Genomic DNA, 18,592 nt, shown 5'->3' with positions numbered 1-18,592 from the left:
ACAGGAAAAGCCTGACTGGATTTCAAGGCAGCTACTTAGTTTGACAGGAGAGCCCAAAACCCAAGGTGGGGAGAGAGAGAGAGAGAGAGAGAGAGACAGAGAGAGACAGAGAGAGAGAGAGAGAGAGAGAGAGAGACAGAGACAGAGACAAAGACAGAGAGAGAGACAGAGAGAGACAGAGAGAGACAGAGAGACAGAAAGAGAGATAGAGCTAGAGAGGCAGAGCTAGAGAGACAGAGAGAGAGAGAGAGAAAGAGAGCTTAGCCAGTTGGGACTGGATTCCAAGTGCAGCCCTGGCCTGTATCTGTGGCTAAAAAGCCTCAGGCAAACAGCTTCTTCATGAGTGCATACCTCAAATGTTGAGCACCATGTGTAGCACGAATAATAAAAGCCCTGAGACAGATACTGGGGTTCGACCCAAAAGCAAAGCATCTAAGCCACTAGAGGAGTCTTCCCTCTACCAAGGCTGGGCGGCTGCAGACTAAGCAGACTAAGCCTCTCCCTCCTCTCATTTTATATTCCCTCTAGGGCTGGGATTAAAGTCATGTGACTCCCTAGTACTAGGATTAAAGGTATAGGCCACCACCACCTGGATTTGTTTCTGCATTGGTCTTGTGTGGCCTTGAACTCACAGAGGTCCATCTGCCTCTGTCCTCCAAATCCTAGGACTAAAGGTGTGTGCCACCACTGCCTGGTCTCTAGTGGCTTAGCTTTTGCCCTTCTGATCTTTAGGCAAGCTTTATTTATTAAAGCATAAATAAAATATCACTATAATAACACACAGCTGGCCTCCTATTTTCCCCTTTTTATTTAGTCTGGGATCCCAGCTTATGGGATAGTGTTGCCCACAACACTATCAGTTTTTCCTCTCTTGAAACATAACCATAGGCTTGCCCAGAGGTCTGCCTCCTAGGAATTTCCAAACTGACAGTGAGCACTGACTGACCATCATAATTAGGGGCTTTGTAAGCAAACCTCCATGCTTTGGGCTTGGCTGTCTTGCCCTGGTCTGGTGTGTCTGGGCGGTTTTTCAATATGTAATTTCAGATATTGCATCTTTTTCCTGACTTGGGTACCAAGACACTAAATAGATCACTCCCAGAAAAGTGGGAATCTAAGACCCTGAACCCTTTCCAAGGACCCGGCTATGACAGTGGGTACCATGGGAGGCAACATAGAGACAGCACCAACTAAAAGGCCAGTGAGGACAGAATAAGGGTCAGAGGGAGGAGGCAGGGAGGAAGGCCTGCCTTCAGGAGCGGAGAGTCCTGAAGCCTCCATCCTCCCAGTGGTGACACAGATGGAGGACATGCCCATAGCACCAACAAAACAAGACCACCAAAGTGACCCAAAAGTTCACCTGTGATGACTCCCACACAATTTTGCAATTTTAAAATCTAAAAGGAGTACTTCAGTCCAACCCGATGATTTATGTGAAATTAGTATTTTAAATTATGGGAGTCAACAGGAGCTCATACTCTTAACCAGTCTCTCCCCTCCCCCGCTCCCTCCCATTCTCTCTTTCCTTGTCTCCTTGTAGAAGAAGATCCCCACAGCCTCAGGGGCAGCTCATTCCAACCGTGGAGGTGAACAGGGAGCTGACACTGGATGTTACAAAAATCTCACGGGCAGAGGATAGGTGAAACCAGATCCCGTGGACAGTCAGCTGTGGTGACCAAGAGGACCAGCCATGTAACAAATCTCGCCATGGACATTCGTTCTGCTTTTTGTATGCACAGAGTGCTTCCGGGCTGGCAGGGAGGGCTCAGCTCCACACAGCCATTCAGGACTTAGTCTGCGTGGCTCTTACCACCTTTAGGAACTTCCAAAGTGTCCCTATCCTAATTGAGCAGACAACAGGCTGTCAGGAGCCAGAGTGCTGTATCCCAGGCCTGGGAATGACCGCATCCCTTCTACTCATATACTCTGGCCAGAACTCAACCACACTGAACTGTATGTGGCTGACAATACAGCACATCCACGAGGAAGGAGGGGCTGATTCCGATAGAGACCTGGCATTCTCTGCTCAGACCAGGAGCTCCACATACTGACTAGGGTACACAGTAAAGATGGTAGAGAAGGGCATGGAGATGGGCTGGTAAATGGGCAGGAGGAGCACATTCCACTACCTTGTAGAGGGCTCCTGGGGTCTCTGGCATGGGTCAGAGGGAGATGAAAAGAATTACAAGGTTGCCTGATTTCCACATTGTGAATTCTCCCAGCATGATCGCGCTGAACTAGGGGAGATCAGCATGGCAGCAGGAACATATTGTATTTTCCATGTGGATGACTCAAATGGATTAGGAAGTAATAAGTTTTGAAACACTGTTTACTTAATTACAGGTTTATCTTGTTCAATTTCTGACGGTGCCCATCATAAACTAGCAGCTTTGCAAATTTACTGAAAATGTAACCATCAGCTTCCTTACAGGTTAACACCAGCTGGCTGGCGGGGAACCCCCATTGGATAGGCAGCAGGAAAGGCAGAAATGATGACCTTGAGTGGCAGGCTAAGGAGAGGGCAGCAGCCTCCTCGCAGCAGGGAACAGCGGTGCTGGTGACTGGGAGCAGGCTCTGGAGAGCCAGGTCAGCGCTGTTTGCACACTGACCTCTCTGCAAGGACATGCTTTTATCTAAAATCCAGAAGTGTGTGGAACAGGGAAGCAGGGATCCACTGTCTATGTGGCATCTTTGTGAAAATTAAAGTTTCCCATCCCAGCTGCCACTTTCAATGCTTGCTGCTCCAGCCCAAACCCAACCCTCCCACTCCCCTTTGTTTATTTTTGTGCCCAGATTATGCAATTGCACCAGTGGCTCTACAAGCAATGGGTTTGTTTCTCATTAGAGCTCTTTCTAGCTGGATGAAGGTTTGACACAGACACCTATTTATAAGAAGGCATCTCTCTCGGGATGGCAGCAGGCAAAGGTCACCCTAGCCCTAGGCATGTAGAGTTGTCTTCTAAGGCAGTGGGTCCTTGCCCTGGCTGCATGTAGGTCGCAATTCCACAAGCCCCAGGATGACTGTGTATGTGCGCTGGTTAAGAAGAGCGGCAGTATGGTGTGCAGGTACTCTTCTGCAAAGTCTCCAGGGTTCAGCCAAGGGAGAGAGCCACAATAGTGAGAGCACCCTGGCTCTGGGCTGACTGTTGATGGGCAGGTATTCCATCAACAGATGTGCATTTTAACAGGTAGTTCTGGAGACTTCTGTCCTTCTCAGTCCCCTCAGGCCTTTCAGTGCCTGCTCCTGAGCAGCCCTTAGAAAATGGTGAAGGATGTGAGGCAGGAGAGTAGCAGAGGTAGAGCAGAGCCACTGGAATTGCAGTGCTGGGGTAGGGGTGGAGGTAAGGGCTGCACTGTGAAACAGGCAGAAGGGATGGGTACTCCCAGTGTCTGCTGCCATACTGACCAGTAATCCCATTTCCTGTTCTTGGTATTCAACTTATACCTGGAGGAAGAGCACTGTTTCTTCAAATACAAGCTATTTGAAGTCTTCACTTTAAACAAACCCCATAGACCTGCTCTTGCCCCACTGTCACCCGAAAGCTCTGGAAGGATCTGGAGGCTTCCAACGTCCACTGCTGCATGGAGGGAGGGGGGAGTACTACAGCCCCTTTGAGGTGCTGCCACAAATCCTGCATCAGAAGGACTAGGAACGGAATCCGAGGTCAGGACAAGAAAGTGGAAGAGTCGGTTTGCCCTCCACCCACTGACCCCGTGGTCCCAACCAGATTAGCTCCAGCCCCCGCCAGGCTTGCTCCTGAGTCTGAACCCAGAGCCTGTGGTTTGTTTCTCCTTCTCTAATGGTCAGAAAAGCAGGCAGATGAGAGCGATGACTTCAAGTCCTCGGGAAACAGCTGCACAGGAAAAACTCCCGGAGGTGGTTTCTTAAGCCAAACAATCGTGAGTAGCGCTAGACCCAGACTCTGGCATTCACTGGCCCTTGGCTCAGGGGAACACTGGCCAGGCTGCATTACTCACAGATGGTTTCCGGATTGCTCAAGATGCTGTCACCAGCCACGGGACTTGCCCCGTGACCCTGGTGTCAACATGTGAGTTGTCCCACTCCATATGCTGTCATCCTTCCTGGGTGGGCTTTGTCCTAGCCTGGTCTGGATTGTGCTTGGCCTTAAAGGAGAGGGACCATGCAATGGTGTTTCTGATCTGTCCATACGGAGTGTTGGTGGGTATGCATGCATGCACGTGTGTGTGCATGTGTGTGTGCTTAGTGCATGTATGCGTGTTCCCATATATGTGGGTACACATGTCTGGACCTGGATATGGAGGGCAGAGGTTAACGTGGGGCATCATTCTTCTCCACCTAGTATATTGAGGCAGGATCTCTCACTTGATCCCAGAGTTTGCCAACTGGGCTAGTCCAGCTAAGCAGTTTGCTCCCAGGATCTTGTTTCCACTCCCCAAGTATTAGAACTATAGACAAGCGGCCATGTCCACCCAGGATTTATGTGGGCTCAAAGGATCTGGATTCTTATTCTTGTGATTCCACAGTGACATTCTACCCACCAGGCCATCTCCCCATCCTCTGTGCACACCGTCCTTCACAGAGCTGGGAGGACAAGATTAGGAAAGTGTGTGAGGGCTCGGGAAAAGTGCTAAATGTCTCCCCCAACCGGTAGAATCAGGGCAGTTTCATGATGGTGGCAGCAGGGGGGGGGGCGGGGGGGGTTAAAAGCATGGCAAGACAAGACCTCTGAAGCTAAAGCAATGTAGGGAAGGTTTCCAGAGGTGGGGTACTGTCTGTACAGAGGCACAGGCCATGGGAGCGGGGCCGCATATGAAAGGGGACATACAAGGACCTCGCATAACCTGCACGGAGGACCACAGGAGCGACAGGCATTGGTCAGAGGGGAAGGAGGGAATGCCGGGGGAAGGCTTTGGATGTCATATCAGGATCCCTACTCCTCCATCTGAGGAGTAACTAAGATCAGAAGAACTGGCTTGAAGCTGAGTGAGTCTGCCCTGTGTGTATTCTTCCTCCTGTTGACTGGATGTGGGGTTTACTACATCCTGCAGACTTCCCTCTCGCTCTTAGTCCCCCACGCACACTGAGGTTGGACTCTCTCACCTTTTCTGGATTGCTTCAGAGGTCTCCTTGCTTCCCTTGCAGCTGCTGAAGTTGATTGTCAGTGGGACATTTGAGATTCAGCGAACATGAGGTACATAGACATATTAAAGCTGGGGAGGGGGGCGGTCACAACCTTACAAGTTCATGGGACACTCTCAAGGTGGGAGCTCTTACCATGCAGTGGTCAGAGCTGGAGTATTTTGAGAAACAGTCGTCAAAGAATAGCGTAAGTTTATAGCCAGGGTATAGTGTGTAATTCAGCACTCAAAGGGTGCTGAAGGATCAAAAGTTCAAAACCAGCCTGGGCTACATAGCAAGACTCTGCCCCTCCCCAATTTTTAGAGGGTTGAGGTGGGGCCCAATAAAGGTCCCAGTATGTACCCGTTAGAATTATGCTGGTCTTAGCAGATATCTGTTACTCAACTCGGGAAGTTTTGTGACCCTGTTCAGGCACTGGTTTCTCTCCTCTTACTGCTGAGGTGGTCCATAGCCTCAGCAGGACTCTCTCTGATAGTGGAGTTGCTGAGGATGTGAGCAATGGCAGAATGCCCGCTCCTTCCAAGAAAGGCAGTGAGCTGAGGTGCCTGGCCCCTTGGGCGGGCCTGGAGGGGTCTCACCACTCCCTAGTCTGAAGTAGAGCGTGCTAGCCCAGCCAACCATGGTGCTATGTGTGTCCTCCGCCCTCTTAGCGGCAGGCCGCCTGGCGCACAGATCTCTAGAGCCTGGGGACCTGTAGCCAGCTGCGGTCTACACTGGACTTCAGATGGCCCCACCCACCTGCCCGCCCCTGAGGCCCAAGACTCCGCCTCCTTCTTCAGGAATGGGTAGCCGGGAGAACACGATAGCCGGGCGGGCCCCGCCCTGGTCAGTGATTGATTACCAAACATCACTGTGACTTTAATGGTCCGCTTGGATGGAAATTAATTCTGGAATGGATAAATAATGCATCAGGATTTATGTAGTTCAAAGCAAACCGGAGCCAGGAGCGGGAGCCGAAGGGGTGTCGCCAGTGGCCCCCGGGTCTCGAAGAAGCTAGGCATGAAGGGCCATTGGCCAAAAAGAAGAGAAAAGGGAAACGGATGGCAGCATGATCGGCCCAGCAAGTCTGGCCAGGCGGCTGCAGCATGCTGAGCCCAAAGATCAGACAGGCCAGGAGGGGTGAGTACAAATTCCTGTGGATTTCGGATTTCTAGACACACAGCGTGTTTCCTCTGGCAAACGCGAGGACACTCAAGGAGCTGTCCTGCCCGGGTACAGGTGGGGGAAGGCACCCTGGGTCTGTGGCACCTGGGCAGTGAATGTCTGCGTGAGCCTATGTGTCTGTAGTTCTAGTGAGATTCGGGGCGGGGGGGGGGCGGGGGTCAGACCCGAGATCGTACAGGGCAGTAGCTATCTAAAGTGTGTAGGTGGTGAGCACCTCCGCCCTACATTTTATGTTTTACAGCCACCCTGTCGTTATAGGTAAACAGGTGGAAACTGGAGGAAAACTTTACTTTTCACTCACAGTAAAAGTTGAAATGACCCTACCAGGGTTAGCCATCTGCAATTCAAGTCTGAGGCCAGCCTGCTGGGAGCAGCCCCACCCCCACCCCCAACTCCCCCCACAGCCAACCGGGAGGCAGAGGTAGAGTGTGTCTCACGCCTGCCTACCTTGTGCCAGAGTAAGAGCAGCAGAACCGCACTGTTGGGAAGGCGGTGGGGGCGGGCGTAGGGGTAGGGCGGGTACTAAAATCAAATAAAGCAAGAGATTACAATTTGTAGTTCAGGACTCCATCAGCTGGTATCCCAGCGATGTAGCCTCCTGATCCAGCCACTAGACTGGAAAAGAGACTAGCATTTCCCCCAGGCGGCAACTTCTCGGCCAGGAGTGGTTACTTCTGATAAAAACACCTGTCTTTAAAGAGCAAGCAAGGTGGTGGTGGCACACGCCTTTAATCCCAGCACTGGGAGGCAGAGACCCGCCCATCTCTGTGAGTTCAAGGCCAGCCTGGTCTACAGAGTTCTAGGATAGGCTCCAAAGCTACAGAAAAACCCCGTCCTCCACCTCCAAAAACCAAAACCAACAAACAAAAAGATGGAACAGCTTTTCAGATGACCAGCTCCTGCTAGTGCTTGAGGACAACCTGCCTTCTTAGCAGAGAGGATAAAGATGGATCTTTGGAGATGGGGGGCATCGGAGTGCTCCTTAGAGGCTGCTGTGTGGGGAGGGTCGGGGCACTGGGGATCCTTGTACCTCCTCGGGTGCCCATTTCTTTAGCAGATTGGAGGCACTTGGTGACTTTTCCAGTGTGTTCAGTGCCATCCAGACTCCCCTGTAGGTTGCTGGGGTGTAGGGTAAGTGGGAGTCAAATGAGGGCGGACAGACTTGCCTGGCTCTGCTGAGAGGCGAAGGCAGGTATAAAGATGAGCGGGGCTGGACCCCTCTCAGCAAGCCACTTCCTTCTTCTGTCCGAAGACACAGGCAGTAGTCACGTGAGGCTGATGAGCACTCGGCATGTGCTGGTCCTAAGAGAAAAATACACACAGGCTTTTGATGACTCCATTAGTAATTATTTGATCGTCTGCTGAAATGGCAATGCTTTTGGTGGGTTAAAGAAGCATATTGTTAAAATTAATGTCTGGGTTTGAGAACAGCTACTGGATTAGTTCCGTGACCTACATGCTCATGATAGTAGACCTTTTATATTTCTGTAGAATCTTGTTGCTCTGGAAAGAGACCAGTGCTTCAGCAAAGGAGCCTGTCTGTGGAATCCCAAACTTCACTACTGTGTGTGTGTGTGTGTGTGTGTGTGTGTGTGTGTGTGTGTGCGCACACGTGTGTATGTGTGTGTGTGTGTGTGTGTGTGTGCGTACATGCCTGTGGAGGCAAGAGACTGACTTCGGGTGTCTTCGGTCGCTCTTCATTTTATTCTTTGAGACAGAGTCTCCTACTGAATCCAGAACTCTACTGGTTAACCAGAGGTCTGCCCCTTTCCCCCACCCTCAGCACACAGACCCACACCACTATGGCCAGCTTTGTATACGGTGTTAGGGATCTGAACTCAGATCTTGATATCTTCATGACCAGCACTTTAGTGCCACCAAGCCACCTCCCAACCCCACCAAACCTGTTTTATATATTTGATTTCAGTGGCTTTCCATGAACAGCAGCCCTTCCTCCCTTCAGGAACAGGAATGTCCGGGGGCATCTGTTGACTGTTCTAACCAAGGGAGCTACTGACATCCTGTAGGGAGTGGCCAGGGACGCTCCTGAACACCCACAGTGCCCAGGATAAGGCCTAGCACACAAAATTATCTGATCTCAAATGCCAGCAGTGCCAAGGTTGAGGATCATGTGACAAGTTTAAATTTCTAGTGTCGTTTTTCAATCATTAACATAAGGAATCACTTACCTAAAACACTCTCTGACCATAAATCCTGAGAGAGACATTCAGAGAACATGAGCTACACAGAGGTGGCTATGCACAGGGTGCCAAGAGGTGCTCAAAGTGAGCTACGATTCTTGATCTGTAAGCTGAGGAATGACAGGGACTGAGCAGGGACTGGATGACAGAGGGAGGCTGAGCAGCTGCCTGGGAGCATCACATGAAGTTGTCCCAGTGTCATATGTATATGTGTGTGTGTGTGTATAGTAGGTAGTATGTATATATGTATGTGTTTATATATGCATGTATGTATATATGAACCAGGTTAGACTTGCAGCATGTTAGGAAATAAACATCTGTGAGCCCAAAGAAACTGGGCTCTGGCAGATGGAAGAATTTTCATCAAAATTCACCCCTATTTAAAACTTTCGGTTCCAAGACAAGGTCTCCGTGACCACTTAAGAGCCTTCGCATCACAAACCCCAAGTCCTGCTGTCCAGCCACCGTCTGAACTAGACTCTTGCAGGCCACGCCTATGTGGAAATATGCCCAAGTGTGTGTCACTTGGAAAAGATCAGGCTTCCTCTGTAGAAGAGTTCATAGACTCAGACCCGGACAACAGGCTCCCAGGACTTTGGGGCCTGACTGAAAAGCAGCTCCCCTAAATGTTGATACCTCCTGGGCTCCTGGGGTCCCTCCTCAGAAGCCACACTGGCTGCTAACTTTTGGGAAATTTCAACCAGGCCAACCCTGAAGGAGCAGGTGAAGGTACCCATGACCATGGAGGGTGTCCTTGTCATCTCTTTATAGGGACAGGAGGAGGGGTGAGAACTAAGAATTTCCCAGAAGCCACACTGTCAGTTACCTAGTCTGTTGCTATAACAGAATACCTAAGGCTGTAGTGTAGAATGAAGCAAGGCAGGGATAGCAAGTACAGGCACTTGCTGCCGAGCCTGGCAACCTGAATTTAACCCCCCAAACACACATGGTGGAAAGGAAGAAGCAGTTTCCTCAAAGCCAATCACTACCCTCTGCATGCACCCTTATAAAAAATAAAAATAAATATATTTTAAAGGAGACAATGTTTAAAAGGCTGTTGGACTTCTAGCTTGGAAGGCTAAGAACATGGTATTAGCGTTTGCTAGGCTGTTGTAATGGACTGGTAGGCCACTTCTTGCTGCCCGGCCGCCCGAAATAATTACACGGAAACTGTATTCATTTAAACACTGCCTGGCCCATTATTTCTAGCCTCTTATTGGCTAACTCTCACATCTTGATTCAACCCATTTCTAATAATCTGTATGTACCAAGAGACTGTGGCTTACTGGGAGAGATTCAGCATGTCTGACCTGGCGGCTGGCTCCATGGCGGCTCTCTGTCTCTGCCTCCTTTCTCCCAGCATTCTGTCTCAAAAGGCCAAGGCAGGCTCTTTATTTAACCAATGAAAGCAACACATAGAAAGAAGACCCTCCTACACCACTAGGCTTCCAGTGAGAACTTCATGGCACAAAGCAGAAGGCTGGAGTGAACGCGTGTGGAAGCAGGATGTGAGAGAGAGTCTGAGTGGAGGAGCTAGGCACATTGTAAGCTGCTTTCACCATAGCTAACCCACTCTTTGGGAAGCACATTAATCTTCTCATTATGAGGTAGCCTCGGCGACTGTTAGAGCTTAAAACCATCACCTTTAGAATTGTCACATGGGGAAATTGGGCTTCACCATGTGTTTTGATAGAAACCATATCCAAATCACAGTATGAAGTAGGTCAACTGTCCTTCCCTGGGTGGATTCAACTTCCAAAAAGTTAATGGCAGATGGGGCAGACAGACAGACAGACACACACACACACACACACACACACACACACACACACGCACACACACAGAAAGCAGGTGGTACCGTCTCTGGATCTAAGCTCCCTGGGAAGAATGGGGCACCTTTCCTGATACCCTGTCGCCAGCGGGCTCATCTCCCCTTTACCCGTGTTCCTGCTGCTGCCCTGTTCCCAGGTTGGGAAAGGACGATGCAGCTTACCCTGTCTCTGCCAGTTTTCACAGGGGAAAGAAAAAACAGTTGCATTTACTAACCCTCTACAGCAGGACACAAGACCAAGTGCTGTTTGACACAGATAGAATAGCTATTTATTTTCAAGATAGAAAAATAAAACGCAAGGTAGGGCCCCCCTCTCCTCGGAATTATGGGGTGGTTTCGAACAGTCAGGAGGAAGCTCGGAGACCAGGCTGCACACTCACGCTCACTGTTACACTCGCCACCCTTGTGCCCTTCAGCTTGACCATGGCAAATACTAGGAGCCTGCAGCGCTGGGACCAGGCCCTTCTCTGAGCAAACGCCGGGCCTGCTTCATCCCCATCCTCTGTTAGGATTACTGCATCTCTACAACCCTGCGGTCACGGGGCTTGATGTGATGGTTTTGACAGTCTTGATGCAGCTTTCTCGAGGCCCATGAACACCACCCCACATTAATGGTTACTGTGCCCCACTGCACTGGTCTGAAGCATGCCTTCCAAAGTGCTCTCCTCTCTGCACATCCCACTTGTCTCGGGCTAAGTCCTCTGCAGCCATCCTTACCTCCAACCTGGTCAAAACCATCACCCTACATGTCAATCATACCCTGTACCCTTCTCTATCCATCCCCCCTTCAACTAGGAATCCTTCGGCAGTCTCCACTGCTGTTTTTAATCAAACCCCACACTCCTGACAATGGCTCTGAGTGTCCCTGCACGGCCCAGCTCACTTCCAGCCACTTCTCACACACTACGTCCCAGATACGCTGACCTTCTCCCCATTGCTCTGTGTTTCACAAGTCCCCTCTGGACTTCCTTTTACAGTCGCGTTCACACTTCTTTGACTGCTGTTCACCTTCCAGCCCTCAGCTCCTCCCACCAGGAAAATCCTGCCCCACCCTACTCCAGTTTGGGGGCTTGCCCCATGCTCTGTGCACCTCTGTTCCTCAGTCTTTCCTTCTGGTGGCAGTTACATATTTCTGAGGGTGGCTTTTAAATATGTCACCTGCGCTGGACTCTAAGCTCATGAGGGTGGCGACCGTTTTTCTTTTTGAACAACATTGTGTATGCCCTTGGTGCCTAGTAAGCACTCAGAATATATTTTTAAATGGATGAATAAGTAAACAAATCAATCAGTCATAGGGAGGCATTAGTTTAGGAGGCTTGGCTCTTGTCTCTGCTTTAACTCATTGAGGTTCGTAGGAAAACCTATCCTTACCTTGACCGTATGTTACAAATATTTACCTGTTCTACAATTATCCTATACTTGGATATTAAGTTGTTTTTTTTTTAATTTGAGGCATCTGTAAGTTTTTATTTTATGTCACCAATCCTGCAATCATTTTGCCTTCATTTGGAATAGTTCAAAGTAAATTTGTGTCTATTGTGGGGGCTCCTTCGGAAGAAATCTACGGAGTGAGGCTGAAGTAGCTGTGGCTCACTTCCCAGGGCCTCCACGAGCGGGGAGCCCTGCTACTGCAGGGCAGCAAGAGAGGGCCGCTGGGTGGGAGGGAGTGTTTTCTGTGGCTTTGTTCTTGGGACTCCCCCACACACACACACACAAGAGAGTAAACTTCTTTTTTAAATTCCCTCAATGAGGAAGGCATTTTTGCTGTGATTCCTCAATTCTCATGGCTACACTAAAATGAAGCACCTTTGATGTCATTTTGAAAGGTATGAGAAGAAAATCATTGAGTGTCCTGAGCAAACACAGTGGAAGTGACATTCATGTTTGTCTAATGTTAAATCCTTTGCTTGTCCTTAGCCCAACCTACATACAGACCTCTGTCAATCACCCTGCAAGCCTCCAGCGAGAGGGTTACAAAATGCAATGACTGGACAAACATTGGATGTAGGCAATTGATACAGTGTTTAAGACTGGAAGAACATCACCTAACAGAGAACTAAGCAAATGGAAAAACAAGACAACTGCAGGAAAACAAAGAGTCATATCCAAACGGAGAAAAACAGTAATGGTATAGTACAGCGCTCATAGGGGCCTGGCAATCACATGGCACTAATGATGGGAGTTCTATATATTGATCTAATGCAACTTTCATATAATTGTAGGGGAACCATGAGGAGGATTCTTGTGTGTGTGTGTGTGGGGGGGATCATCTTCCATAGCTAAAATGTCAATAGATAGCACTTAAAAAGGAAAAATCGAGACATGTCAATAAATGAACACTGTTTTAACACGTGATAACCACTGGAGGAAAACTGTAGTCCTGTGTCGCCGTGGCAGGGATGCATCCTGAGAAATTCACCACTAGGCGATGCCGTCATTCTGCCAACACCACATACTCACATGCGGCTCGGTGGGCACCTGAGCTGCATGGCTCACCCTGCTTCTCCTGGGCACAACATTATGTCACATTTTACGGACGATTGAAGGCAATCATATGTAATTATGTAACAGTTCTCATATAAACTATAATAAGATATAATGTGAAAGGCAAATACCTGCAGCTGTTCGGGGCTCTTGCTGTGTCTGTCATGCGGGTTGTCATGACTAGAGTTGCCCTGGGTGAGTCAGGGAGTGACCGGGGAGAGCGTGCAGACGCCCAGGTCACCACTGCACATCACTGGACACTAGATGTCAATGAAAAGCCTTTTTCCTCCTTCAGTAGTAAGCTAAGGTTAACTTGCCGTGACATTTTTACTTTGTAAACCTTTTAAAGTTAACCTTTTGACCCTTGTTAGACAGCTTTAAACACAAACACGTTCTGAAACCATACAAAAGATCCCTTGCACCCTTGTCACATAAGCTTTTTCCTGGCTTTAGTTTCTGTATACTCTAGACTTTCTCTGAAAAACTAACATGCCAGGCTAGAGAGACGGTTGGCCATTGAAGACTAGATTCATGATCAAACACTAATACAGTTACGCACATCAGCCTACACTGCATGGTCTCACTAACATCACTGATTACCTGGTTTACAAAATATGTTATACAATACATTGTACATACATGGCTCTATGTACAATACATGTGCACATTGTCCTCAGAGGCCAGAAAGGATGCTGGATCTCTTGGAATTGTATTATAGGTGTTGGTGAGCTGCCATGTGAGTGCTGGGAACTGAACCCAGGTCTTCTGCAAGAGCAGTAAATGCTATCTAGCCCTCAGTTAAGTACCTTGAAAAATAAGTTGTAGTATACTCTAAAATAATGCTGAGAAATATGGATACTAACTACACAAACAGTGAGTTTTAATGATTATCAAATATTATGTACTGTACAAAGTTGTGTGTTCTATACCTTTATACAACTGATCACAAAATTGGTTTGTTAATACTGCCATCACTGCAAATACACGACCAATGTGTTTTCTACAACCTTGTGACCCTTACTGTGCCACTAGCTTTGACAACTTTTCATCTTTACAATAATATTATGGGATCGCAACTACATGTAGCCCCTTGTGACCAAGCTATTGTTGTGCATCACAGGGCTGTACAAAGATAAAATGTGGCTTCCTCTATAGGTAGGGACAGAAGGTGGGGAATGCAGGCTCTGGAGTCACGTCCGAGGCTTGTGGGATTACTTGAGATGTTGCCAGGAAATGATAACCCAGGAGCCAGCTGACTCATCATCCCAGCGACGAGGGAACTGTTCAGAATCCTGGAGGTTTCTGGTCTTAGAGCATCGTGGGGTCCACAGCCCCTCTGATTGCTTCGTTCGGAGTGGTGTGTCTTCGCAGAATATGCCCATGGTGATCCGATGTTGCCTATGCCCACAAAGGCCAAATACACTGTGGATTTCCTAGGAGAGATCACATCCAGGCCTGAGCGTAGAGCCATAAAGAAATGTAATCAGATAGGTGATGTGGCTTCTGGCTTTGCCTGTATCTCACTCAGAAACGGGCTCGAAGACAGCAGAGGATTTCCTAAGCCATGCCAAGGAGGAGTGCATGGTAGCTAAGTTAGGAGCTCAAGGCAGGACCCTGAGGGCGCAACTGCTTGCTATTCCATGTAGCCTTAGCTCTGACCTGGGAGCTCACTGAGCTGCTTGGGGTCTCACTCTGACTTGTTCATGCTTAGATCGCTTTCTTATATAACCCCAAATCACCCACCTACCTTGGGATCGACTACCCACAGTGAGCTAGGTCCTCCTTAACAGTAAGCACCCATGACTATCCCCACAGACTGGCCCACAGGCCCATCTGATCTAGGCAATTTTTCAGTCAGCTTTCCTCTCGGGGGACTCTAGGCTGTGTCAGGTTAAAGCTAAGCAGGACACAGGATACAGGCCAGAGTTCACTCAAGTACAGAAACCTCAAAGCTGGAATCCTAAAGGAAAGAAGGGAACTCACAGGCCTCCTTCACCTGGCTGTGTCCTTACACCCAGGCCATGACCTGGCACTGCTGCTGATAGGTAATTCTACCCTGATGACAGAGGTGCCCAAGCCTACATGTCTTCCATTGATGCCCAGACCCTCTACCTCACACAGAGAACACACTGATTCCCAAATGTGCTTTCCAGAACTAATATGAAATTGCAGAAGTGCTCAGATCATCAAAGGACTCTGGACAAGCCCAGGGAGTCTAACTAGAGGAGATAGAAGCTCCCAATTTGAGGATCTTTGAATGACAGCAGCCTCAAAGTACATTGTGAATGGATTTTTAATCTGTTGTTTAGGGTTGTGTTGTTTGTTTCTATTTTTTTTATTTGTTTCTACTGAGACATAATTTTTATACCTGGTTCCCCTTTCTGTGAGATTTCAGTTACCTATGATCTACCATGTTCCAAATTAAATTTTTAAAAAATCAAGAAGTCGCCAGGTGTGGCAATGCATGTCTTTAGTCCCAGCATTGGTAGGCAGAGGTATGTGAATCTCCGTGAGTTCGAGGCCCAGCCCTGTCTCTAAAAACAACGCCAAACAAACAAACAAAATCCAGGAGTAAAGAATTGATGCATTTTAAATTGTGGCTGCTGTCTGATTCCAGCTGTGGCTTCTGATTTCTGCTGTAACATGGTGCAATCTCGCAGCTTCTCACTGTGCCCATCTGGGACACGAATCATCCTCTGTCCAGTGTGTCCACTCTGGATGGACCATCTGGCCACTAATCACTCAGAAGACATCTTGGGTATCAGATTGGTGGGCATGGGAACACAACACGTGTATTTAAGCAATCCTTATTTTGTTTAATAACAACTCCAAGGCACAAGGATACTGATACTGAACAAGTTAGTATGACAGAGAAAGGCTATGTGAGAAGGTAGACAGACATTACTAACTTTATTGTAGATATCTGTACATAAAGGAGAAAACAGCTCTATAGGATTCATAGTATTGATGTTTTGAGGTATCCTCTGGGGGAATCCTAGAGCCATTCCCTGAGGATAAAGAGGCATCGATACACAATATAATGTTTATCTTAAATGTCTCCCCATTATCTGCCATCCAGATCAACACACACTGTATTTCCTTAACTCCAGGAAGTCCCCTCCTGTGTCCTCCCAAGGTGACTCTATTTTTATCCCTGCGGAGTGTTCCTCTTTAGTCACTTTAAGTTTTGTATGCCTGACATCATGGGTTTGACTGGCATCATGGGTATGATATGCATCGTGGGTATGATTGGTTTCATGGGTATGCCTGGCATTGTGGGTGTAACTGGCATCGTAGGTATGACTGGCATTGTGGTTATGATAGGCATCATGGGTATGATTGGCATCATGGGTGTGTCTGGCATCATGGCTATTCCTGGCATCATGGGTACAACTCCTACAGTCCACATCACCGCACTCCCATCATCTTTCTTCTTTCTTTTATGGAAAGTGGGGAAAACTTGGAGGTTTGGAAGGTGCTGGGTGTATCTGAACTCTCCATTCATGTGAAAATCTCTGACTTCACTCCTGTCGCCAGCCGTATTAGGAGAGAGAACAAGGAGCTAAGCGCTCAACGTCCTAGCAAACAGACCATCTTGAGCTTCAATCCAGGATGGTGAAATCCAAGCAGGTTCTTCCCAAAGCCAGCTGTGACTGTGACTGGTGGGGGTCATTGCCTCTCAGCAGCTGCTGGTTCGAATCCACCACGCACCTGCTCCCTCCCATAGGGCCCTAGGATGCCATCAGTAGTGCAGGAACCAAGGCTAGGTGAGGTCCATGCCATTCACTCTGACCTGGCCTTCTCAGCTGCGCCTTACCGGAAGACACGCCCACTGAACCACGAACTAGGAAGAGCAAGGGTTAGCATTGGTTACTGCTTCCCTGATCACAATGAGGGCAGATTCTAGCAGTGTTGGCCATGGGTACAAAAGTGTGTACCCTGTGCAAGCAGGCCTGCTGTCGTCTACCTGGTGATGTGGAGGAATTCCAGATTTGGCTTCTGTTTTATATTGACTTCCATATTTTGGGAATGTGTGGGTATAGCCTTCTTAGATGGTACAGACTTTTAAGGAACTTCCCCTCCTGCCTGAATTTGGGGTTGGATACGTCTTTGAGAGTTCCAGCACTTCCAATGCTTACAGTGATAGTAATACCCGCTGTTGATGCCGCTTACATGACTAGAGAGCTGGCATATCTCAGGAAGTGACTTCAGTCATGCCCTCTATGTCCTGGGATTAGGCCTTCCCTGCCCATGCCTGCGAGGCCCGATGCCAACTATGAGCACTCTGGAGTAACGAGTTTCCAAAGACCAGGCCACTGTTCCCACTATTACTTTAAAGGAGCAGGGGTGCTTCCCATACACAAAGAATGAAGGGTCAAAGGACCACTATCAGAGCAGGCTTGCCCAGAGTCCTCAGCCTTGGCCTCAGCAGGCCAGTTTCGTCTTTATCTTGACGCTGTCCTGCATACCACCTGCAGGGCTGGAAGCCATTAACCAGCTCTCCATAACCCATGCCCAGTCTCTAAGGACCAGAGTATTTAAGAACGTAGGGTAAGGACATACACTCTGCTCTGTTCTCTACCCCGGCCTGTGGCCTTTGGACTGCTGCTACTCAAGGCCCATGTACCAAGAGGGAAGGCTGCTGTTGTATCCAGGAGACAGGCACTGGAGACTCAAGCCCCTCCCTGCTCTTGCTCTCTTTCCAAGATACATCAGTTAGTCTGACAGGCAAAGAGGTTTCTCTCCTATACAGAAGATACCAATGTCTGTAACATCATTAGCCACTTAGGTCATAAGTACAGGCAGACGAGGGCCAGAAGAAAACTGGGCTGGGCTTGAGGTCCCAGACAACCTGATCGCTGGCCATGACCTTGTTTGAAGAGGACAGTAATTGATTTGCAAACTAGGCCTGAACTGGCTCAGGCCTGGTCCAGGATGCTGCCTTGCCTCCCTGACCCAGGCAGCTTGGGACCATGCTTGACATCTGCTGAAATCATCAACAACCCGGGCTGTTGCTTAACCAAGGGTAGAGACTGTATTGATCGAAGCTAATGGCTTGCAGGCCGGCAGAAAATGAAATTTATAATTGCTATTGAGTCCCATCGACTCACCGACTGTAGGCTTTTGGTGAATGGGAATATGGGAGCGATCAGCACGGATGGTCCCTGGGCCAGCAGTTCCCGGACAGGGTTCAGGAGAGGGGAAGGAAACTTCGAGAGGCTCGGCCTGCAGAGCTGAGAATCGGCGCTAAGCACACTGCTGCTCTGTGCCCTGTACACATGCTGTCAGTTTGCGCCTTCTACGCTTGCCCGTCTAGGGAGGTGACCAGTTAGCGTTTGCTCCTTTTATGAGTGAAAGCCTGGAGCTTCTCCATTGAGCTACCGAGCTAGGAAATCCTAGAAAACTGTAGTGTTGTGTCTCTAGGCTCCTGTTGAGTCTCCAACAACACACACATCATTACCAACTTCACTGTGTCCTTGACATCTACATTGTATAGATAGGGGCTGTTGGTAAAAGACCAACCGAGAATCCTGATGGGGGCTCAGGAATGGTTGCTCCAAGATCAAGGTTAAGAGCCTTTCCCCTGCCCCATGTCAACTCATTCTCCTGCTGGGCTATTCCCTTTGCTCCCTGGCCCTCCCTGTATACTGCTTCTTCACTTCATCCACTTATTCTGCCTCGGCCTTGACTATGGCCTTCCTGCCTCCTCCAACTGCCTTGTCCCCCTAGCCTGACCTCGGCCTTGCCTGCTTCATGCGCCCTTTTCCTCTGTGTGTCCAAGATACCAGC

The 18,592-nt window shown here is 48.9% G+C and overlaps 1 protein-coding gene across 7 annotated transcripts in view; it reads left to right on the top strand.

Annotated features, from left to right (window-relative positions):
* Positions 1-18,592, top strand: part of Arhgap22 (Rho GTPase activating protein 22) — a 156,830-nt gene that overhangs the window by 27,471 nt on the left and 110,767 nt on the right. The window contains exon 1 of one of the 7 annotated variants that reach the window (XM_075988745.1): positions 5,931-6,241. The exons of 5 other annotated variants lie outside the window; for them this stretch is intronic. In XM_075988745.1, coding sequence (XP_075844860.1) covers positions 6,208-6,241 — 34 coding nt within the window. In that variant the 5' untranslated portion in view covers positions 5,931-6,207. Of the gene's footprint in view, positions 1-5,930; positions 6,242-18,592 lie in introns of those variants that run through there. One more of the 7 variants, XM_075988741.1, reaches the window with a different exon arrangement.

The sequence above is a fragment of the Microtus pennsylvanicus genome, chromosome 10 (genome assembly GCF_037038515.1).
Source record: "Microtus pennsylvanicus isolate mMicPen1 chromosome 10, mMicPen1.hap1, whole genome shotgun sequence".
In the NCBI taxonomy this organism is placed as follows: domain Eukaryota; kingdom Metazoa; phylum Chordata; class Mammalia; order Rodentia; family Cricetidae; genus Microtus; species Microtus pennsylvanicus.
This window is presented reverse-complemented; position numbering and strand designations above follow the sequence as displayed.